Here is a 24,984-nt window from a genome sequence, read left to right as displayed (position 1 = left end):
TTTTCCAACCTTGATGATTCTATGAGTCTGTGATTATATGTCTATGCTTCTGCCTTATACATTGGTATATACCTAGTCTGTGGGTACTCTTAGTTTAGGAATTACATCTCTTTCACAGAAAATAGTAAATACTGGAAGAAGGGATCAGTACTTCTCTTATTCTTAAAAGAGCATTTTTTCCTCTAGGAATCTGAGTATGTTTCTGCTCATCTTCATGAATGGATAGATTTGATTTTTGGCTACAAGCAGAGGGGACCAGCTGCAGTGGAGGCGCTCAATGTGTTCTATTATTGTACTTATGAAGGTACAAAGCAGTATACTCTCGTCATTGTCATCAGACTTGTGGGTTTTTAGTATTAGAGAACACCTGATTTGTGAGCATGCTATGCAGTAGCATATGGTAAAGCAACAGAATTATAGATGAAATATGGCAGCATAACTTTGACTTTATCATCAAATAACCAGAATATTTGATGCTTTGATCAGAAGTTGTGAACCTGAAATGTTAATGAAGGTTGGGTTTTTTTTTAAATGGAAGCTGTTCAAGTTGCTTGTATTTTGTTTCTAAAAGTGGTTGGGAGGTTTTGTTAGTTTCTCATTTGCTTACATAAAAGCATTTGTGGGAAGACGTTTCTTGTGGTTTAGGATCCAAGGCAAGTTACTTAAAACTAAAAAATATTGAAAACATATATTAGTCTGTTAATTTCAAAGCTGAATTTTGGGTGGCTTTTGTGTGCAACTTATTGTGTGCATGAAGTATATTGAATTAATTTGATGAAACAAAAGCCTGCAATTCTTCCACTTACAGATACAATTAAAATTCCATGTGCAGAGCGGACTTTTCAAATCATATTTTATGTGCAGTCATTGTTTGGAGGCATTGCTGGGGTGAAGGGTGTTAATGCTACAATTAAATTCAGTTTGCAACATTTGTTGGCCATATCAGTTCTCAATAAGTTCTTTGGATTACGTTCTTTTTCCTTCTTTTTCTATCCTTCATTGTTCTGGTTGTAATCTAGGGGCTGTGGATTTGGATGCTTTAACAGATGAGAAAGAAAGGAAAGCTTTAGAAGGAATGATAAACAATTTTGGGCAAACTCCCTGTCAGCTGTTAAAGGTAATGCTTTTTTGTTCCCTCTCAAATCAGACCTTTGTGGTTAAATTCAGCTGAGTTAAAAAGGACTTTTGAAAAAATGAAAAGGTTATAGTTCGTAAGATAATGATTTGTAATTTTAGGAATATTCAGTCTTTGCCACCTTACCGTGTAAAGGTCACACTGATGGAAGTCTAGCCTACCGTTTTCAAAAGAAATTAATTTAAGATGGGAAATTATGTGCTTAAGAGTCTGATTTGTCATTGATTGCCAATAAAATTCTGAATATCTTATGTGACTTGAACAAATTGATAAATTTGTCTAATTTGATATTCCTTCAAATGTTTTTTCCTAGGAGCCCCATCCACAAAGATTATCAGCAGAAGAGGTAGTGCAAAGACTAACTAAAAGTGATACCTCTACTCTGAATCTCTTCCAACACCTCACTGAGCTGAAGTCATTCTTCATAGAGGTAGATGTATTACTTGAAATTGTTTAAGGTCTAATCTGAAACTTCTGATGTACTTGAAACAAAAGGTCTCAACCTAGATGAAAATAAACTTGCTTCCTATTTAAATAAAATGTTTTAAAATGTTATGTGTATAAAACGAGCTCTGCCTCTTTAGTTGGCTTCATGGAGGTTGAATCCCATAAATTTGTATCTGCTGGTGGCTTGTGTGGGTGTTATCTGAGTACTAAGTTGGGCACCACATGAAGAAAGCAAAGAACATAACTTGTGGTATCTGAGGACTCACTAAACTTGGTAGCTCAAGTCACTGATTCAGGACAGAGCTAGGGTTTCTTTTCTGGTGTTTGCGACAAAGTATGAACTGAATATGCATGTTCCAGTGCCTTAAAGTCCTGTACAGGTCTCATGTTGGTTCCAGAGGGTTTGTGTGTTACTCTTTACAGGTTCTAGATTTGCCCTTTAGCTCTTAGATATAACTGTGTTCTTTCTCTTAGGGAATCAGTGATGGTGTGCCAATTGTCAAAGCTGTTGTCCCTAGGAACCAGTCACGTTCCTTTATTTCTCAGGGAAGCCCAGAGATCTTGGTGAGTTGCATGTGTCAATACTAGTCTTAGACTGCAGGCAGTCAAATAGGTATATTTTTTTTCATACAGCTTGCAGAGAAATACTTAATTGTTCCTGTTCGAATGTGTTCCTTTAACCTATCATGGATGTCAACTACAAGTTAAATATTTGTCTTCTGAAAAGGAGCCAGGCTGATTTGTTGAATGGCATTTAAGAGCTGATGAGACATGAATGTAAGTTGTAGTGAGGTGTATTCTAAATTGCCCGCTTGTTCCACTTCCATGGTAGCAATTGATTTCCTAATGCAATGCAGCCCTTGAGTTATTAGTGGCATCATTATGTTTATAATTGCTTTCGAAACCTTATGTTAAACTGTTCTGTATGTGGTGTATGCACACTCCAAAGGCCTGTACTGTTCCTCAAAGTAACTGTGGCACCAATACAAGTGCTGGTACTATGGCAGATGGCCGAATGATGAAAGGAGGAGAGAGGTTTTGTATTTACATCTGCATGTATGGTCTGCATGCTGGCCCCTGTGCAATACCACCTGTGTTTTGCAGAAAGAATATTCTTTTCCAATATTCCTATTTTGTAGGACAAACTTATACACAAATACTATATTAAGCCAAGACAATTTTTTAAAACTTTCTGTTTTAATATGTTAACTATTAATTATTACTATTTCAAATAAAAGAAGAAGCAGCTTAAACTAAATGGCTGAATTGTAATGAAATATTTATGGGGGGTTGGTTGGCTGGGTTTTTTGGTTTTTGCCTCCTCCTTGCCCATGCCCCACCTCCCCCTTCAACTTCTCTGACCTGTCTAGAACATAACACCGTCCTGACTGGGTAATAAGTACCACATATGGATTAACTCATCTGAGATGGATTTTTTTTGTTGTTGTTGTTGGGGGAGGGGTGTGTGTGCTTTTTTTCTTTGTGGTAAATTCTCAAGAAGCCTATGCTGGATATTATGCAAGCTCCGTTACCATCAAAGGCAAGCAGAAATATGCCTCTGTGTTTCACTGATTTTTTCTGTCGAACTTTTTTAGGTAACAACAAGTCTGAACTGCGTTATTGGAACTCATGGTTGGCTACCTTACGATAAAAATATCTCCAACTATTTTACATTCATTAGAGATACCACAGTGACAAATCCCAAGTAAGCAATTGATGAGGAGAGATGCAGATGAATGCATCTACAGTAATTAAATATTAAATAAAATACAGTACTTGTTCAACAGTCAGAGGATTATACTGTTTTAATTGGCTGAGTTTTCACCTAAGAATGCACCTTCTGATATTCAGTAATGTTACTTCTAATATGTAATACTGTTCTAGTAAAGAGTTATGTAAGTGGCATTTCAAGGTTCTTAATTCTTAGAGCTACTTGTAATTTTTTTTTTAATTATCAATCATAAAAACTTACCTTCGAATGTGAGATGGGGACTCTTCATACTTTTTTACACTATAGTGTAGGTGTATGTGGTGGTTTTGTTTATTTGGGTTTCAGAAGTTTCCTTTTTTTCTTTAATGTTACAATACTTAGCAGGGACATGACTTATACATACAGACATACATGGATAAAAGACTAAAAAGATCTAAGGTGAAATCTTCCTTCCATTTACTGATGGCAGTGAGAGTTTTGCCATGGATATCAGGGGGCCAGAATTTCACCTATTTTTTTTTTTTTTTTTAGATATAGCCTCTTCTATAGGTGGAATTTCATATTAATTTTTAAGGATATAGGAAGTGCAAAATACATTGATTTGAACTAAGGTTACTCTTAACTGCTAATCATTTGCCTACAGAACACAACGCAACATGAGTGGTCCTTTTGCACCAGGGCTGGAGATCACCTCTAAGTTGTTTGTGGTATCCCATGATGCAAAACTGCTCTTTAGTGGAGGACACTGGGACAACAGCATCAGAGTGACATCTCTTACAAAAGGCAAGCTGATTGGACAGCACATCAGGCACATGGGTTCGTAACTCTTTATATTGTGAAATGAGAAGTTTTATGTATTGTACCTTGATGTTTGGTCTTTTTGGTGTTTGGTGCACTTGGACAGCCAAGCATAGCAGTTATAAAGGAATGGCAGGATAAGAACAGAATAATACTAGAGGCGTGATTATGCATAAACGCTTGAGCATAGCTTTTTTTGTCTTGGTAGTGATGATTTAATGTTGTTTCAAAATAAAGCTTGACTGCTGTTTTTAGGTAGCAAAGTTGGTTAAGTCAGGTTGGTGCACCTGGCTGAACAATGACTTCATTGTTTAATAGTCTCATCAGCCCTTATCACAGTGGAACATTTCATGCTGACTGCAAATCAGGATTCATTGTTGACATATTGCATGCACTTTCTCACTCTGGGAAATTAGTCTTAAATATCTGTGATAACTGTCTATTTTCTTTCCTTTATCTAGATATTGTGACCTGCTTGGCAATAGACTACTGTGGAATTCATTTAATTTCAGGCTCCAGAGATACTACCTGTATGATATGGCAAATAGTTCAGCAGGTAGGTTATTTAGGCATACTCTGAGAAGAATTTTCTGAATACTTTTTTATGCTTCTCTGTTTTGCTGTGGTGGTTTGTCGATTTCCTCCTTTCACATTTGCAGGGAAGATAGTCCACTAAGATTGATTAGCTTAGTGATTTTGTTACTCCCATTGTCTTCTGTGTTTGAAATATTCACTATACACATTAGTTACTATATAGCTGAAGTACAGTGTTTTAGAGGCACTGTTAAAGATCTCATAGATTATTTTCAGGATAGGCAAATATTATCCCCCATGGTACAGAAGGAAGAACTGAAGAGAGACTGCTTGAGACTACTGGAATCAGTCAGAACAATGTTTATAGTTGAGGATTTTTACATTTCTAGGCTGCTGTTCACTCCAGTAGTTGCATTTTAGCATTGTGTTTCCTCTGTGGGAAGTACTGATGACTACGCTAGGAGTTAGCAAAGACAGTGCTAGTGTGTTACCCGGGTTTACACTGGCGTTTTATAATTCTTTAATATTGGTCTTGTGCTTTCATACAATGAAAGTGGTTGTGTGATGCACGTGTATACTTGCATTCAAAATGTGAAGCCATTTCCATTGTTATGCATTTTAAATATTCAGTTCTGATTACTGCATTACATGCAGGGGTGAGCTGTCACGTTATGGACGGTACATTTGGTCAGGTCACCTTGTTCTTATTATTGAACTGGAGTTAGCACATTAAACCAATACAGTATTGCATAACTGCATGTGTTTTTGTGGAAGATGTCTTCGTGGTGGGAGTACTTCTAATTCTTTCTAGAGCTACTTTGTACCAATGATCCATGGTCAAAAAGGTGAGACCTTAGTGCTCAAACAGTTTTTTTTTGTCTCGAGGAAAAATGTTGGAAACTTTTCAGTTTGTTTATCTTTTGAGTGTGAGTTAAATAATTCATCATCTGGAGATTATCTTCATTTAGAATTGCTTTTTCTTAAGATTTTTGATGTATTCTTTTATTTAATGGATATATAAATTATGTTGGATGTATTGTAAGTTCTTCTTGTGAGAGTTTTATCTTGGTCTTTACAAGCTAGCAGAAATGGACTGCATACTGTCACTTCGATTCTACTTGTCTGCTCTGCATTGTCACCTTCTTTCCCAGCTCTGTATTTTGACACTTGTTCTTCATTCTTGCATGCTTCAGGCTTTCAGGGCTTGGTTGGCAGTCAAATTTCTATCACAGAAATGAGAAGAGAGTCCTCTGCAGAACTATTTACTGTACCTTCTCTCTATAAGCACAGGTCTTGCCTTAGAACTGGTATGAAAGTAAAACTGTATATGCTGACAGTACAGTCACTGGAATAAAAGTATTAAATAATTTTGACACCTTGCAGTCATGTGGGGAAATTGCTGTTTTTTAATGAGCATTATTGCAAGATTTCCTTTGCATATCATACTAATGGTAATTACTGAGAAGGATTATTTCCTTACTTTTCCTTAAAATGGAACAGAATTGCTGTAATTTTAAGCAAAATAGCTTTCAGCTTCTTAAGCTTGACTGTGAAGATAGTCTTAATTCCAGGGTAAACTCTAAGAACTGAACAGGCCCAGATACACAGGTGAAGAAAAAGTGGGTGGATGGGTGGGTAGGTGAACAAGAGTTAGGACTGCTTACTGTGGTCCCTGCACACCTGGATATCTGAAGAGATAGAAACAAGTCACATCCACATAGTAACTGCATGTTTGTTCAATCTTGCGATTTCAGTAAATAGGGCTGCTGACATAAAAGGCAATAAATTGAAATTGGAATGGGTGAGTTACACCTTCAGTTTTGGCCTGTGTCAAATACACATCTCACACAACTGATACTGAAGATACCAGAAATTTATTTTTTGTTTGTCCTTCAGCTGCAAGAGAATGTGTCATTGCACTTTTTGTTACTCTCAGGGAGGAGTGCCTGTAGGCCTGGTACCTAAGCCATTACAGATCCTTTATGGGCATACTGATGAAGTTTCGAGTGTTGGCATCAGCACTGAACTGGATATGGCAGTGTCAGGATCCAGGGTAAGCATCCTCATACCTTTCTCTTCTTTGCCTCTACTCAAACCATAGAGCATGTTTGAAGTTGATTAAGAATAATACAAAAAAAAGTGACTATTTCAGGATTTTTTTCTTCAGCCTTGTGCATCAAGAAGATATGTGCCATCTCCCTTGCTGCCTGCTTAAATCAAGCTGTCTTAAACTGTTCTGTGCAGCATAGGCCTCAGCTACCATATTATGTTGTTCTGCACTGATGAGCTTTAACATGTGTGGACTTACTTGGAAATACTAAGCTTCTCATAGAAACAATTCTGTGATGGTTTCTTCCCTGCTTCCTTAGTCTTGAATGTTCTGTGCAGCTTACTCATGCTCTACCTTACTATACTGCAGTGGCAGGCTGCTGAACTCTGACTCTGTACTGCACATAACGCCTGCTCATAAATGTGACCTGTGAAATGGCTCTTTTGCTGTCTGTCCTCCTTCTTACCCTGTTTGCATTTTTTTTTTCATATGCCTATAGTATATGGCCTTGAGGGTAAAGCTTCTTTGTGTGGAGTTCCTAATGCTCAGGAGTCTTGATCTCCAGTTAAGGATTTAAGTGCTTTCAAAATATTCCCTCTATATTTAAGTACGCTTTCTGTGTGTTGCGGTAACTTACCTGCTGAGTAACAACTTACCTAAATTTGGTCGCTGCAGGATGGGACTGTTATTGTCCGCACTATTCGGAAAGGTCAGTATGTGAGGACTTTGCGACCACCTTGTGAGAGTTCTCTCCTGCTGACTGTTCCCAATCTGGCTGTGTCCTGGGAAGGCCATATAGTTGTCCACACCAGCATAGAAGGAAAGACTACTCTTAAGGTACTTAGGTTCATGGAATGACTCTGTTCCTTTTGTTGAAGACTTTAATCATAAATGTGCCTAACTTTATCCTTATTTCCTAAAGTAATGGGGCTTTTTGAGCATGCTGTGTCTGTTTCCTTCTTTTTTTTTTTTTTTTTTTGCTAGCCAGTTTGAGAGAAATTTGACTAAAAGATAAATCAAAGGCATGCTGTCCTGTAAGTTTCATTAAAATCTCCAAACACCTGCAAGTAAGATGCCCAAGCATGTGCTAATGAATCTTCTTGGGAGAGCTGCTTTGAAATGAAAAACGAGGGGAAACAAGTTCCACTGTGCTCAAAAACAGAGGCTTATAAGGGGAGCAGTAAGTTCTGGGTGCAAGATGCCCAGTGACTCCACTGGTGTTTCTTAGTTTTGGATTGGAGAGATACCTATAAGGTTCACAGTGTAGCTTATTTTGTCTGTTGAGTAGCTGTGTAGTTGCTTTAGTAAGGGTAGAGCTGTTACAATTTCTATGAGCATGAGAAATTTCTTGGAAGACAAATTTATTGCATGTAGGTATGCTGGCTGCATTGGGAAGATGAGGAGAGAAGAGACCAAGGTATTGTTAGGGCTGAAAGAACTTAAGATGGTTGTGTTAGCTGTGCCTTTAATCCATCAAGATTTCATTGCCTTGACCAGAAAATGCTTCTAGATGTAGCTCTGTGGAAATACACCTATTCCCTTCTGCTTTTCAGTTTGAGGTTGGGGGGAGGGAGGATAGCAGCAGGGCTGAGGATAAGAGTGTGCTTTCTTCTTCCTTAGTAAAAACCCTTATAAAATAGGGGCCTGTCCATTAACCCTATGGATGTTTCTAGAAAATTTGTAATTGATTAGATGGATAGGGAAGACGTTACCACGTTACATCAAGAGGTAACAGGGAATAACTTCAAAAATTTCCATATGGGACCTGGTATCTGTATGCATTACATATAGGCTTGGTACTCTTGTATCATTCAACAAGGAAACTGTTGTCAGCAATATTATCTGTGGGTTGTTGCCCAAATTACCTCCGGTTATTGACATAAAGATACAAATAATACTCTCTTAATCCAGCCCAGTCCTCTGTGACAGATGTATTTTTGATCTATTCAGGATAAGAATGCATTACATCTCTATTCTGTCAATGGAAAATATCTGGGTTCTGAGACTCTGAAGGAGGAAGTGTCAGATATGTGTGTGACTGGCGAGTATATCGTGATGGGCAGCTTACAGGGATTTCTTTCCATTCGGGATCTCTACAGGTAATGTACCACCATCGATAGTTTATTATTGAGATGCAAATATAAAAGCTTATTGAGAAATGGCTGTGTAAGATGGAATTTGCTTCATGATGTAGGTGGTAGCTGTTGCTTTTTTTCTGTGTTCCTGGAAAAAACTCTCTTGGGGCGAACTAAGGGAGAAAAGAAAAAGGAGAAGTTGTACCAGACCCCTTTTTCCCCCAGGCATTTATCCCAATTATACACCTAGAACTGAAAGAATTTAGGAAGAGCTGTGTCTGACATCTGCAAACAGTGATTAGTCTGATTAGTCACTGGGAGACCAGCAACTGCAGGATCAAGCCTCATCTAGTTCTGCACTGAGTTTTAAACTCTGCTTACTGCTATGCTCTGTAAAGCTCCATTGTTCCTTAGGATGGGAGTGATGTTTGTCACTTGGGCAGTTGTGGGACTAATGTTACTGTTCTTCAGTGAAAATGTCTTAATTTACTGACTTACCCGTCCATGCCTTTTCTTGTTATTGGAGCTCTATTCTGGGTTACTATTAGATTGTTCCTTAGGAGTTTACAATAATTCAAATTGCAGACTGGATCCTTGAGAAACTGTGCATCCTGTGGACAGCAATTTCAACTGCAGTGTCTTTCTTTGCAGTATGTAGAAACGAATATATGATGTGCTTTTTCTATGTGGTTTTTGTTCATTTCAGCCTGAGTCTGAGCATCTCCCCCTTAGCTATGCGACGGCCAATTCATTGCATTTCTGTCACCAAAGAGTATAGCCACATCCTTGTTGGCTTGGAGGATGGCAAGTTGATTATCGTTGGTGTTGGCAAGCCAGCAGAGGTAAAACCCACCATCAAGAACTTTTTCTACCGAACAGTGGGAAGTTCACTTATTTCTGCTTTCCAGTTGAGCAAGAGATCTTCTCTATGGCAGGGTAAATTTAAGAGCAAGTTTCAGTTTTCAGTGGGAAATAAATAACTTTTGAGACTGCTCTGCTGAAATTTCTCATTAAGAATCAAAGGTATATAGGGTTCACAGATGGGAATCTCAGCTGGACTAACTTCCAGACTTTATCACTCACATCTGAATAAGCAATGTGATAGTAGCTAACCTTTTCTGAACATGCTAGTGTTGTCAGCCACTTCTTGATGAAGTAATTTTCCAGAAGAAAATTTGAAACAAAAGAGAGCAAGCTACTTTCCTTATTTTTATGGTTTGTCAGATACCTTTTAATATGCATTGACTGACACGGGGGGGGGGGGAATACTACTTTTTTTCTCTTAAGAGTCTGTAATTGCAATGCACAAAGAATCACTTGTGTAGGTTCCCAATATGCTCTCTGCTCCATATGGTGAATATAAACTTGTTGGTACTGCATATGCAATATCAAATACAGAGCATCCATCTGTCAAATAGCTCGCACAATTTTTCTTCTGCAAAACATAGGTTTTACTTTAAATACATCTTGTAATGACTTCCAAAGTACTTGAGTTAGCTTAAACCTGCTTTTCTTTATAACCTGATCTATGTTGTGCTGCAGTATATTTATTTGAAAATGTGCTTATTAGTTTTGCATGACCTTTAGTACATGCCAGAAAAGCATGTCTTAATTTTATGTTTTAATTGTGAAAACAGAGCTACTTTATTTGCCAGTATTTTAATATGTTTTAGCTGGGAGATACCTAGTTTAATATTTGAAGCAGGCTTCACACAATGGTAGTCTTAATTTGCTTGCAGCAGATGGAGAGGGGAGGTTTCCACTGGCTTCCAGTTGGACAGCTTTTTTCTACTGTAGAACTGAGACAGCTGCATATGCTGTGGTTAAACATATGTTTGTAACAGCAGTTTTAAAGTCACTGTCATCTCTAAGCTTCCTATTCCATAGAAAAGATCTTTTGTAGGCTGAAATTTGTGTATCTCATTAGACTGAAGGCTTTTTCTTTCCTTTTTTTTTTCAGTTCTTAATCGCATCTATTTTTCTAACTATGGAGAAAGTGTTGTTTCAAAGACTGTATTCTTTTTATGAATGTAGAGGCTTTCCAATGTCTTTTTTACCCGGATTTTCTGTTTATAATTCAGATGATCTGCAAGCTTAATACCCATGTAAATAGATCTGTTTTTAAAAAAAACACAAATATATAAGGAACAACGTTATGTCCCAGATTTTCTAGTTTTCTATAATGGCATCATTCAATATATTTGAAAAGTGTATGTATGTGAGGTATCTAGTTGTTGACTGATTTATTTGTAGTTTGGAAATAATATATTAATTACTAAAACGTTATCCTTATACGGAAGACAGTATTGTAATTCTGTCTTTCAGTGGTGATACTGATCCTAGGATAAAGGGAGAAACTGACCTTCTTTATTGTGCATAAAGTGAAATGCTGCTTGGTATTAAGATTGGCCTTTAGTGTTTCTGCACTGACAGTATCTGGTATGAAGTGAAGTATAATAAATGTTTTTGTATTTTTAATAATTACTTAGCCATTTGGGATGTTGCAGAAGTCTGGGTGATTATCACCTGTTAGTGTTAATCCCTGTCAGTACTGTGCCTTTTCTAGAACACTGCTGCTATGATGATATGGTTCTTAAGCATGGTTAATTTGTAGTGCTAACTGCCGGGAACTGTTCTCAAAATTGTGCTGTTAAGGCATGCATCCTTATTAAACTGCAAGGGATTTCATAACCTAATCAGCTGCCAGGCTGATCACTACTGGCCAATCACAAGCCTTGTACTTAAGGAGTAAATTAAAACAGTTTCTTACAAATTGTTGTCAGATTGCAGACCTACCAGATGCTGGATTTAATGTGGCCTCTGGTTGCTTATTGTCTGTTGTTATTTACAGAATATTCAGTATGAATTATCTCTGGTTTAAATTTTACTACAAGCACTTCACCCAGGATCTTTGGAAGACTGTAAATTTGACACCAGGAGATAACCTTTCTCTCTTTCCTTCATTCTGCCATCACTGCTCTGCATTTTGGTTATCTTTTCCTTTTCACTTCTAGCAATTTCTGCTTGAAATCTCTAAAATAAAATGTCTTTCTTTCTAATTTGGTTCATTTTTGCTTGACATTCACCTCTTTTTTCCTTCTTTTCAAAATAACAATCCAAACACTGTCTCTAAGCCATTTGAAGTAGGTTAAGGATTAAATACACATTACTTGGCAATATCCCTTTAACTGTTCAAAATCAGAGAAGACTCTGATCAGTGTTTTGTCTGTTGTTTTTTGTCAGTCCCAATAATCATTCCTAAGTGTAATTTTTGGTTTGTTTTCAAATAATTTTTGTTGGTGTTTTGTTTATGCAGTACCTTGTAGTGTCTGCATTTCACCAGAATCAGTGTCTGAATTCCTTTTTAATTTATCCACCTTATCCCTTCCCCCTCCTTTTGTTTCTCTGAATTACTTTTAAACAGATGCGCTCAGGTCAGCTTTCTCGAAAGCTGTGGGGATCAAGCAAACGGCTCAGCCAGATTTCATCAGGAGAGACTGAATATAACACTCAAGATTCCAAGTGATTGCTGCTTCTACCTTCTCTCATGGATTCCAGAAATATGTTTAATCTTTTAGTCACTTTAAATGTATATCTCAACTTTCAGGGGCTTGATTCTTGCGTCTGTTGAAGATGAACCTATGGTAGAGGTATAGTTATAAGCATATGTATTAATGCAAGTTAGCTTGCTTGCATTTTTTTCCTTAACAGTGTTGACTTGGTTACAGCAGAATCCCTCTCTAAATAGCTGCTAAAACTGTGTTTCAGAAAAAAAAGAAAAGATGAGAAAACAAAACAAAAAACCCAAACCTCCAAACCCAAGCTTGCTAATTGTATTTAAGATAAGTAGCATTTGATTTAAAGCTGAATAGGGCCAGATGCTCCTTAATCACAAAGAAGATATTTGGCTTTGCTTTGGCAGCATTGTTTCCCCAACAGTAAATTAAAATTCTGTCAGTTGCAGTGGTAAGATTCAAAATTGGGATAGCTGACGGTTATGACCTTTTCAATATGTTTTTTAGCGCAGTGAACAATTTATTGCAATTTGTTCCTGTAAATGGCTATTGCTATCTTCTTTTGTGTAGTTCCAGTTTTAGGTTGTTTTGCAAGGAACATCTGTGTTGCACTACTTGATTATCAGAAATTGTTTAAAGTACAGACATGAATGACTTCAAAGGAGTTGAAGGTGGTGAAGGAGCTGAAGGAGGTAGGAAATACAAGAAAACCTATAATATATTTATTTCCTTGAAGAAGTACAGAGGAATAATCAGTATCTATATTGGTCAAAGAACAATTTGCTTCATTAGTAAGGCAGCTCCTACAAAAAAAAATACATTTCCCCTACAAAATAATTTAAACAACATTGCAGCACAATTTAGTTAAACAGTACCTGTTTGTTTGTTGGCTTGGTGTTAACCAGTTGTTAGCCTTTTTTTTTTTTCCCCTGTAAAAACAAGCAAGGAAACAGATAATGTATCTATTGTCAAGATGTGTTTAACACCTAGGAAAAGAAAATATCAGATCCTTAGATGCACTATATCCAACAAAATAGTTATGGATTGTACGCTATATTTTGGAGATGCCATTACTGAATTTTTTTGGTTTAGCGATACATGATGGTAGAAGGGTGTGTGTTTTCCTATTGTTCTGACATTTTAATGATGTTAATGATTTAAATTATAAACCCCATACTGTTAGAAAAGCCTGGTGCTGAGGGAAAAAATATGATTTTTTTTTTTTTGGATCAACATGCAAAGGTATTTGTGCATGTGTATATATGTATGTTTGTGTGTGTATATATATATATGTATATACATGTATGTATGTCTATTAAAAGGAGAAAATACCATGGGGCAAGGGGAGTACAGATAAAAGGCAGAGCTGTAGGTGATTGTTAGCTAGTATTTTCCCTTTTGGCTACCCCTTTCTTCCCTGTGCCATCACTTTTCTTGTTGTTTTTATTTATTTATGGAAATGAATGTGTGTTGTATCTCCTATAAATGTTGTCGATATTCCCTGTGGCTGGGGAGCTGTTGAACTACCTGAGGAACTCCATAATGTATAATCTACTTTCATTAACTTTTAGCACAATATTTATTAACTTTGTGGAAATAGTAATACCTCCTTACCCCGCAGAAGGATAATCTGTTAGTCTCGTTAGAACTGTTTTCTCCCCCTCAATTTCTTTACTGGAAAAAAAAAAAATCCCTCTTAATGAGTGATTAGTGTGCTGTGTAAAAAAAAATAAAATAAACTGTGTTGCTTTTCCTTAACTTTTGTAAATGAAATAATAAATCAGACTAGTGAACAAGTGGGTCTATGCATAGTTGCAATACTCTAATCACTGTGACAGACTGGATTGTCTGGAAAGTTAGGAGAAAATAAGAATTATTTCCTTGAATCACTTGCCAAGAGAACATTAAATTTTCAAAAGTAGAGCAGTGTGTTCTTTCAGACTCCGTGTATGTAAAAAAACCACATCCCATATTTTCAAATAAGCTATAGAGAAGTGAAAAATACTATTTTTAATCAATTGTGTATCCAGTAGTAAGGATACACTGGAAATATCAAGTGTGTATATGATAATGTGAAGTATGTTTGTCCATTATGATTTCATGAAGGATGTCGGGGAGCTCTTTTGAGAGTAGTTTAGAAGAATTTCAGCTCAGAATGTGAGATTTTTCTGTGTTATGGGAAGTTGAGAAAAGAACTAATTTGGGGCATTGAGTTGATGATTTTTATAAGTATGCATATATGTTTTGTTTAAATGCATATATGAGGTTAAGTGTTTACTTGCAGGGGGAGAGGGCAGGAAATTATGATGCTTCGGGTTAGAATCAAGTAGAAAAAATGACGAGATAGGTCTTTTGTAGTGTTTGGTGAGAGCATAGTTTTGGTTTTGTCGCTTGCAACAGAGGGCTTCATATAACGGTTTGAAAACATCCTACTTTGGGTTAGGTATGCTTATACAGCAGTTGAATTAATGTTTTTAGTAGTTTAATATTAGATGATCTTCCGAGGTCCCTTCCAATCTAACGTTCTGTGATTAAAGAATACTGAATACACTGTGTCAGCTTAAGTAAAATGTAATGTAGTAATATAATACTGTAATGTAGTTTATAATGTAGCAATATAATAATATTGTAATATAATTGGGGATGAAAGAGTTTATGGTGAAGACCTTTGTTATTTGAATGCCATTGCTTCCGTGCATCACAAGCATTAGGTGATCATCACAAATATCTGGGACAGGTTGAAATGTGGACAGTTCTTGGGCTCTCAAACTTGAGGCTAGTTTGTGATCTGCACAAAGCAGCAGCAGCAGAATGAGGAGAGGGACAGGTGAGCTGCTCCATGCTCTATGCAGAATGGCAGCATCTGTTGTCTTTTGATCTTTTATTTGGTCCTTGATGATGGGAAGTACACACCATCACATGCTTAGTGTTCTTGCCCGAGGCCCTCTGGAAAGAACCCCATAAGTTTGAAGGTCTTTGCTTTGTCTTTATCTAAAACCAGCTTCAAATAAAAGATACAGGTGGTAGATGTGAGCATTAACTGGTATGTTGTTTATTTTGGTTTTAACTTATTTTTAAAAGCAGAAAATAATTTTCCTGATCAGATGTTTAGGTTGGTTGAATTGCAGTTATGCAGTGCACTGTGAATTTCACTTTCATCATTCTTTGATTTCCTCAACTCAGTAAATCTTAGGATCACATTTTATTTATCACGTAGTATTGGTAAAATAAGATTCTCCTTTGGTTTTGAACTAAGATTTCTTTAAGTGTAAAAAGTAAAGCTGTGAGATGAAAGAATTCTAATTAGGAATTCAGAATAAACAAGTCTTAAGTGACTGTTGCTTCACAACACTGCATTTGTTAGGATCTTCTTGATGGTATCTTCTTATATTTGATTTTTGGAAGAACCCTAATGATATTTATCAAAGTTTAAGATATGCTTACCTTTGAAGCAGAGTAAGTAAGAGTGTAAGTATATGTATCTAAAAGAAACTGAAAACTGACTCTTTTTTAATACCTGTATATAAATGAGATCAAGTAGTTATCAGTATTGAGTAACTTCTCCCTCACGCAGTTTTGAACTTGCATACCAAAGGATGATATTTAGAAGATATCTCTCCTTTATTTCAAGTAAAATGTTTGTTAAATTTCTCTTTATCAATTTACTTGTAAGTCTTGGTAGTATTTTCAGTTGCCTCTTTTATCTATAGTGAAGAATCTCACCTAGTCTGTGCAGTTTTTGTACTATAAGAGCATTCAGAAAGTGGAATGTTCGCTGTTCAAATTAGCATCTGAATTATGCAAATTATTCTACATCAATATACTTTCACAGGATATTTAGAAACCACATCTTCTATCATCTGTGTACCTCACCAACACCAGCACAAAATAATAATCCCAATCTTAAACTAACTGCACTTCTGATGGTTAATACACATTGTGGAAATTAAGTTTTAGGAAGCCTGTTCGATTTAAAAAGAAAGGAAAAAAAAAAAAAAAACCAAAACAAAAAACCAGTAACACCCGCACACAGAGATTACAATTGTTTTGCTAATCTGCAACATTGATATAAACAAGCTTTTTTTCCCTGGTATACCTTAGATCATGAATATTATCACAGAACAGGTTTATCGAAGTCTTTACAGGCTTTATATAGTCTAGTCAATTGGTTGCTTTATAAGGATCCTCTTTAAAGCTGTATTTTTGTGTCCTTTCAATGAAGTACAAAGAACTAAGTTTCTGCATTGTCCAAATTCTGTATAGGACTGGTAACAGTCCTATATCAGTTTGCTTTAAGATAGTCCTGCAGGGATGATAAATGTATTTTTATTTGTAAAGCACAATAATTAGGTAGGTCTTTTAACTCTTACCTTGGTCAATGGGAGCTGTATACCTTGCTTCCCTTGACCATGCCTCCCTCCTCCCTGTTTCCTCTGCAAGTCTTTCCCAATCTCAATTAATAAAATAATTAGAAAATATATGTACAGAAACCAAATACTTCACAAAGCTTTTAGTGTGTATGTGTATTTAGTTGAAAATGTGAATCTATATACGGATTATGGTATGGTAGGGAGCTTTAGCGCTAGGGAGGGGAGTAGAGGAGGTGTCAGCCTACTTTCACCCTACATTGAGAGTCTGTGTGGATGTTTGCTCTGTATTGTCACCTGAAGGCACTCTTCCACTGCTAAAGGTACCTTGCTGGCTAGGCTAGATGCTGAGGCTAGGTGCTGTGAATATTTTTTTTTCTTTCAAAGAATAAAAAAAAAGAAAAGCACATATAAATGCATATCAATGTGAACCTAAGGCCTGATTTGATAAATGCTGGTACATGAAAGCACTACATACGGTTATATTTAATTGAGTGAAAATTCAAGCATGTGCTTCAGTGCTTTCTAGAATGAGTTTTTCATGCTTTTTGGTTTAAAAGCTGTAAACATGACACTTGTTAGTAGTCTCCTTTCTCCTTTTTGGGAGAGTATAATAGTTTTTGTGCAGTCATACGCACGTAAGTTCATTGTATACCAATGTTAGACTCAACTGAAATGATTGGAAGATGTCTTTCCTTCCATCCCAAGGAGCCAAATTCTCCTTACTATTGCTAATTGCCCTTGTTAGCACATACTTGTAAAGGAAGAAAGGATTTTCTGAAAAGCTACTCCAGTTAGAAGAAGAAAAAAAAAAAAGGTGAAATACTGTTGTTCCTTTCTTCACTGTTATAGTCATCCAGATGCCCGAATGCAGAAATGCCTATGAGTGGCAGCATAGCATACTCTGCACTGTTTGAGTCAAGTGCTATTCATCTTATTACAGTCTTGAACACCCCATATGTGAGGAACTGCTTCTAGTGTTTAATCAAAGGTACCCTTTGTTCAGTTTTAATTCACCTTTTTGCTCTGCATCTGTGGAAGAAAACTGGTGTGTCTTTTAGTTACCATTTACCCAAATCACCAAGATAAAATAGGTGTTTCACTTCTTTTCTTCAGGAGAGACTTCCTCCAGGTGTGTGTTCTTTCTGTTTTCCTCTACTGAACTTAGGAAATTTGGCAAGTATTTCCAGAGCTTGGGTCTGTGATTATACTCAGCACAGACACTATTTCATAACATATCTTCTGTCCCAGAAGCATGATTGTCAGTATAGATTATGGTTTAAAGCTGCTCAGGTGTTTTGAGATTGAAATGTAAAACATCCAGCTATATATATCATAGACCTAACTGAACTTAGAGGACACTTGTTTATTTAGCTTCCTATGTAGTCACTATTTTCCTCATGAGGGAGACATATTTTTTGCCTTGAAGTAACTTTTTAAAACAAACTTAGTCTTGCACCTGACAGTACTGTTTTCTTCATACGTAGCTGTAAGCTGTTGCTTTAAGAAAGCCACGAGGGAAAAAAAATTCAAGGAAAACTTGCATATACATGTTCTGATTCAACCCTTCACTATGCAGGAGCAGCTTAATATAAGAGAAGAGGAATGCTGCTTGTAAGACTTGCCTCCCTTTGGTCAGTGTTTTGAGGGAAGCTGTGATGCTACCAGTTTGCTTGATGAATTTTTACTACAGCTAATGAGGGAGTAGAAACAAAGGCCTTACAGCAACAGTTAACCGTATCTTCTGATAATTCTTACAGATTGTGCAATTATGTGATTACAAATGGATTTTTAAATGCCAAAAAATGCCTTTTTTAAGGGTTAAATGTTAGGTCTGAGGATTGTTGGAAATACCTACTTTCAAAAATAAGCCTTCAGGCACTGTAATAACTTGCTGTCAGTCTTCTGTGCAATATCTTTTTCCCTTCTGGGTGCTTTAAGAGTATACTGTATGTCTTATTTTGGTTTGATCAGTATGTTTTAAGAGTGTGTATATTGGCTAATGATGGATTTTCTTCTGTACAGCATGGTGGAAGATGTTTTAAAATTTTGCACTTTTCTAGGATTTGCAAGTTTGTAACCTGACAATTTTTAACATGCACACTTTTGTACATAATTAGCATTGTATATGTTTAACATGAGTCTGAAGCAAATAAAAGTAATTGAATGCATAACTTCTCCCTTTATTAATAGCACAAAAATGAAACTAAGTGTGGGAGTACACTAAACAAACAATTCTCTGATTTATCAGGTAAAGCTAGGCACCAGGAACAGCTGACTCTGTGTCCTGTCTTAATTGTGTTAAAGCAACTTTTTTTTCGTGTAAGAATCAACATGTATACATAAATGTGCTGACCCTTTCAGACTAAGAATAGCTATGATTACTCAAGTATTGCAATAAAAATGGTCTTTTTGCTTGGAAGGAGAGATGTCCAAGGCATGAATTAGGGTGGGGAAAAGAGCCAACTAATGGATATTTATCTTCCTTTATAAAGCTAAGGTTCTCCACCCACCCTGCAACTAGAAGTATCTCTTTCCTTCCTCCTCATTTTCTTCCCATGTAGTGACTTTTGCTGCAGAATATGCAAGGCTACAGATTCTGGAGATTACTGTCGATCAGGAGGAAACTGAAATCTGTTCCAGGCTCATGTTCAGTTGGTTTCGTACCCCTGTAAACAAGACAAACCATGCTGTGACCTTTAATGGGACCTAGGACTCCTGTGCTTCCATCTGTTACTAGGGATAGAACAAAGCATCCTTATTCATAATAAGCAGAGTTTTGACTCCCTTCCTTGCCTGCATCACACGATATGCACATTCGATTTCTTAGTAACGTTCATATGACTAAAGACATGAGTTCTCTTGCTCTAGAGTTCAGTGCATTAAGGCCAAACTGGTGTTCCCCTGGCCTTCAATAACAGAGCTGACTACTGGGGCTCTTTCTGTGAATGGTAACTATAGTTCAGAAACATAAGCATCACTAGATATAATGCCAGAGAACTTGCTGGATAAATTAGACATCCTTTAGAGTGCTGTCATACTGCCTGCTTATTTGGAGCATAAAGCAATACTCATGTTTTCCCCACAGAGAAATGGAAGCAAGGGATTAAGTAACTTCTGATGTGGGAGACAGGCAACATGTGCCAGGAGTCTAACAGAAGTCTCTCTTCCTTTCTGTTTGAAGGAGGGTATCTATTCAAATTCAAATGAAGCATTTACCTAAAAAACAGACGTGCTCCTGTTATTCCTTGCAAGGTGGCTTTGTCTCCTTCCACTAGCAGCATTGCACCTTCCCACAAGCCCTAATGTAGGTAGAAACATTTAAGATTATTTTCAAGCCATTTGAAAGGCTACAATGCTTGTCACAAGCAGGCCAGTCTAAGTGCAGCTCACCGTGACTGCAGACAAGACTTTCTCACTCACATATTTGTAACAAAGATGCCAAGACAAAATTAGGTGAGTTATCTTGTTTTAGAAGCTGGTTTTCTTGTTTGTTTTACTTGTCCCTTTTAAAGAAGGAGAAACCACTTAGGAGAAAAGGAAAACATGTTTTTTTCCACAATTACTTCTACTACCCCCATTCTTAGATCCAGTTTGGGCCAAGCAGCAGACGATAGAGCACACACTTTATATTCCAAGATGAAGCACAGCGACAGGAAACCCAGAGGTCCCACTTCCCCAGATAGACATACTGTAATTACAAACATACTACTGAATGAGCAAATTCAGAAACCTACACAGATTAAAAGAAAATGTAAAGTTAAGAATATCTGCAAAAATACTGAGAGGAGGTATCTTACCATCTGCATGCACACCACCCTGACATACAACATATGACTGGTGGCCAGTAACTGGAAAGATCAGAGAGCTGCCTAAAATACAGTGTTTGGCAACAGGACTCCAAGCATCTAATAGGCAGAATACATTTCATTTGTTCTACGTATCTTCTGCAAGTAAGCAAAATCCAAGGTTGAAGCTCTTAGCAAGGATATAACTAGCCTTCTGTGCCACAGTTCTGTAAGGATGGTCAGGCAGGGGAACCCACAATGAAATCTAGCAAGAAAGCATTTAAAATGTTTACCATGCTACAGCCATGAGCTTCCTGACTAGGAACTACTACTTACCAGAACAGGAGGGGTGTTTGGTTCTTCATGATATTGATGAATTCTTTCCTCTCTTGTCTCCTGCAACAATGAGTGTAGATTTAGCTGCACAAGCAGTAAGGTAGGAGCTATCAAAGTAGCACGACACTGTGCAATTTCATAACATTAAACAAAACAGGCACTTCCCCTCAAGCAGAATGCTTCCATTAGACTAATATATTGAAGGAAGTGGCAGGTTTTACTTTAATAGATATGTATTTTACCCTTCCTAACTAGCAGCAATTGCTGTAGGTTGATCAAACAGAACTCACACAATCCAAACCCTGAAAAGCCTTAAAACTTAGCTTCCACTTAATTCATCCAGCTTTTATTTTTTTAATGCTATCTTTATGTGCTCACCCTTAGAACAAGAGCACTGAGGAAGGTGGTGAAAGTAAATGCCTGAGATGCCACCTTCATAAAAGAGGGTAGTGAACCATGGATTTCCATTTATTAAATGTCTGCTTGTTTGTTCTCAAGTAGGTATTACACTGAAGAATTTCCTTCCATGAACAGCTCTGCCATGTTTCTTGAGGGTTTGCTGCTGAACTGAGCAATGGAAGTTAAAGAAATCAAACCAGAAGGATTTGTTGGTAAGAAACACAGGAACACAGCAGGGACTTGGTACAGCACAGAGCTTCCAGCCTCCTCTTGGAGAAATAGCAAGTTATTTATAGGGAAAAGACTCCCTGCTTATCTAGTGACAAACTGAATAAATGAGTACCTACAACTTCATCTAAATTCTAGAAGCACACCCTGATCCTCCATCTCTTCCATATCCCCTAATACTTAATAATTCCCCTAATTCTTAATAACTCTTAAGAAATGTTAATAGTTCTAATTCCTCTAATCATGAAGAAATTTTGATTATAAGGAGGAAAATATTTAGGCTGTTAAAAGATGCACCACATAAACTGTTCTCTGAGGAAAAGGCTATTCAAGAATCAGTTCTTCCATACAGTGGAGGTGTCAGTCTTTGTGCTTCATGGTTAAAGTGTTCTTCCTTCAGCTATACTAGTACATGTGCTTGCGCAGTACTGGACGTTACAGGGTGTGCCCTCTGCAGGGAGACTAGCATCTAGGTATTTTCTGACACAACAGGTTTGCATGCAGTCACAAGATCTCCATGTTCTGATGGTTCCTTCAGACCTTAAACATACGTTAAGAGGCTTAAGTATCTAAAGTTACATCTTCTCAAGCAGCAAGCAAGACAGACTATGGCAGGACTTCGCAGAAACAGCGCATTGCATCTTAACATGTCAAGTTTCTCTCTTTCTACCCCACTCCCAATTCCATGCCAGGTATCAGGCAACAGTATTTCAGACATTGCAAACCTTCTGTTTGTGAAAAACACTTTGTTCCACCTCAGTAATACTGTTGCCAACTCCTCTTCCCACACAAATAAAAGCTTTAGAAGGGAGTAAAATCTTACTGCCTAACCCTGCTCTAGGGAGCTGGTGGTAGACATTCTGTAGCTTTGTAAGGCCTCACAAATACACCCTATCATTACACCTCTGCATCCTGGTTACTGTGATAGCTCTGGCATGCTTTACTTACACCCACATGAGCGCTTTCAAGATCTGGGTCAAGGTAGTGGGGCTTAATATTAAAAGGAACTAAACCTAGGGCCTGCAGGGAAGGTGGATAAACAATTGGCATGTCATTGGTAGTACTGATGCTGATGGTAGCAACGTTAGTTCCTGCGCTGGATCCCATGTAAGGAATCCCATCCTGAAAGACAAAAGCAATGATGAGTATGCAGTATCACAGTTAGGAACTGCATTTTATAGCCTCTTCTGTCAATCTCAGAAACTCAGTCGTTTGCAGTTACACATTGTTAGGGGAACACCTTGCTTCTCTTCTCTTCCATAGATGGCATATCTTTGCTGTGCCTTGTGAGATTCACCAGCCAGAATGGGGCTGCTGGCCGGAAGGGCTCAATGGCACTCACACCTCTCAATTCCAGGTCAAGGAGAGGTACCCAAGGTAATTATACCATTTTCAGTATCAACAGGGCACTGTCTGAAAGCCATGTATGAGTCCAACTCTATTGTCAGCTTACTGGCAGACAACTTGCAACTTGAACATATCTATATCTATTAACAAGATACAAAGTGGACATCTCAAGCTGAAAAACAAGGTTTCTGGACATAGATTAAATCCTGCACTGCTCTTCATTGGTATTTTAAGTTGAGGGGCTTACTTTCAAGGTACTACACAGCATTGTACATCCCAAGGTCTTGCAGTCCCACATCTGGGAAACTGCCCTAGAAAGACAGTGTGCTGATGTTAGTCTTTTCAGGCTTCAGTGACTAATGACAGCTTCATTTGGCCACAGATTTCAGTTCACCAGGTTGCATGAGATGGCTTAATATTTGAAGTACATTAGAAACAAACATGTAGGATCAACTTGGATTTGCCTGAACAAAAACTTATGCTTGAGATCCTGCCGTTCAGTCTTGGTCTGAGACCTGTAGTTGTTACCTCAAGAACTCTTTTCCTGATCTCCTGTATCAGACTGTTGTCGTAGAGAGCTTTCAGGAGACGGAACGTGTTCCCACCTCCTGCAGAAAGAGAGTCCAGCATATTTAGCATGCTTTCACCACCAGTTTTAATTGAAGCTGTTACAAACTTGGCAGGCAGGCTCTGATTTCTATGCTCTATTCAGGGTACTATCCTGCTTTAAGCAGCAGTAAAACCAGGTGCTTCAGAAGAATGGTCATTGGGCAGGCGATGGGCTCATGCTTAATGGCCTGCCCTTCTTGTAACAGTGACTGGCTGTTTGACAACCCTGGAGTATGGTATTAGGACTACACTCGGTCTGAGCATAGTAGGCCTGAGACCTCTTAGGTTTGATAAAGTGATGATACAGCCATGATGACTATATTTTTAAATCTGAAGGACTGTGCAAATGAATAATTTGAAAGTTACTGGAGTTCCATTAATAAATTTCCCCTACTTCCCTGCCCAATACTAAATTTGGGGTCTTACTGTTCCTAATTAAAGTGCTGTTTTCTGTAGTAAGTGGTAGGTCCAACTTTTTCATTGTTGTCTCTACAGCGCCAGCTCTGAGCAGGGCTAATTCAGTGCCTTATAGAAACACTCATCAGGGAGCAAGAAATAAAACTTACCAATAAATATTGCTTCAGATTTCCTTACCGCTTCCACTGGATCACAGGATTCATGAATGCTGTCCAGCCCATAACCTTAAATGAAAAAGTATTTACCTTTGCCATTTCAGTTTGGAGGAGGAATGCGATATGTTCAATCCCCCCTGCTCCCCTTGTGCCCCCCCAGCCAAATTGTCTCACCAGCCAAGCCAGGAAACTTCAGAGAACTCTACAACATAAGAGGGTATACATCCCACATTAGTGCAGGGCTTCTATATCCAGCTGTACCAAAGCAAATGGTTGCTTTATAGATATATGCGGTCGGTGTCTAAGAGCAGAGCATTTCACTCAGCAGGTGCTGGCTGAGGCACAAAGTCCTGCTGAGCATTGCTGGCTAACTAGAAAATAAGAGATGGCAAAAAGCTGTCAGTCATCAGCTTGACTGTGTCTTAACAGTGTGTGCCATCTCTGGTCTAGCATCACTAGTGGAAATATCTGATCAGAGTATTTTTTTTTTGGTAACTGTTAAAATGTTTGGCTTTGACAGATTTGCCTTGCTGGGGTTCAGTGAGTACAGGAAGTGCCACGAGAACCAAAAGAACGTGGATGTTTGATAGCAGCAATGTTTCTGCAACACAAGGAGCAAAGTGTGCTGCCCAGGAAAGTAAGTACTGATTATTACTTTGGTCACAGGTCCAAAGTTATCCTGAATGGTGATAGATATTAGGTGGAGGTGTTGCTGTAGGCTGCTCTGGAAAGGTCTTTGCAAGACCTTGAAGCAAAGCTCAATTGCTGTTCATCACAGAAATATCTGGCTCACCAAAGTGCATTATAGTAATGGTCTTCTCTTAACAAGAGTAGTTGCAGGGCTTAAGGAGAGGTTTAAGAGGTAGGGGAAGAAATTTTCCCCCTTGTGATTAAGGAGGATAAAAGATGATACTTAATGTTCAGGAATAAAAACTTCCTCCCTTAAGTCAGAAGCGTTTGCAACAGGGTTTCTTCTGGAGGCCTCTACGGTCGGCAAACATCTCCCTGCTGCTCCCGCTCCCCTTGATGACCGGAGCTTCACAGCGCGCACCAGAGCTAGCCCGACTCCCCCC

The 24,984-nt window shown here is 37.8% G+C and overlaps 2 protein-coding genes across 2 annotated transcripts; one reads left to right on the top strand and one right to left on the bottom strand.

Annotated features, from left to right (window-relative positions):
* Window positions 1–186: 186 nt before the first annotated feature.
* Window positions 187–12,276, top strand: LOC104460709 (neurobeachin-like protein 1; the record flags this gene model as incomplete). The annotated part of the gene is made up of 12 exons (XM_010073012.1): window positions 187–304; window positions 1,020–1,117; window positions 1,449–1,565; window positions 2,057–2,146; window positions 3,178–3,287; window positions 3,937–4,109; window positions 4,553–4,647; window positions 6,562–6,678; window positions 7,351–7,512; window positions 8,626–8,774; window positions 9,457–9,592; window positions 12,175–12,276. Coding segments are annotated over 12 exons (1,467 nt in total), but the record flags the coding sequence as incomplete, so codon positions are not given.
* Window positions 12,277–19,099: 6,823 nt separating this feature from the next.
* Window positions 19,100–23,980, bottom strand: LOC104459085 (alpha-aspartyl dipeptidase-like; the record flags this gene model as incomplete). Its single annotated transcript, XM_010073011.1, has 6 exons — window positions 19,100–19,301; window positions 19,852–19,934; window positions 20,757–20,816; window positions 22,332–22,505; window positions 23,259–23,338; window positions 23,906–23,980. Coding segments are annotated over 6 exons (551 nt in total), but the record flags the coding sequence as incomplete, so codon positions are not given.
* Window positions 23,981–24,984: the final 1,004 nt, after the last annotated feature.

This window comes from Pterocles gutturalis, unplaced genomic scaffold (assembly GCF_000699245.1).
Source record: "Pterocles gutturalis isolate BGI_N339 unplaced genomic scaffold, ASM69924v1 scaffold50487, whole genome shotgun sequence".
Lineage (NCBI taxonomy): Eukaryota > Metazoa > Chordata > Aves > Pterocliformes > Pteroclidae > Pterocles > Pterocles gutturalis.
Note: the sequence above shows the minus strand (reverse complement) of the source record. Positions and strands in the feature narration are given on the sequence as shown.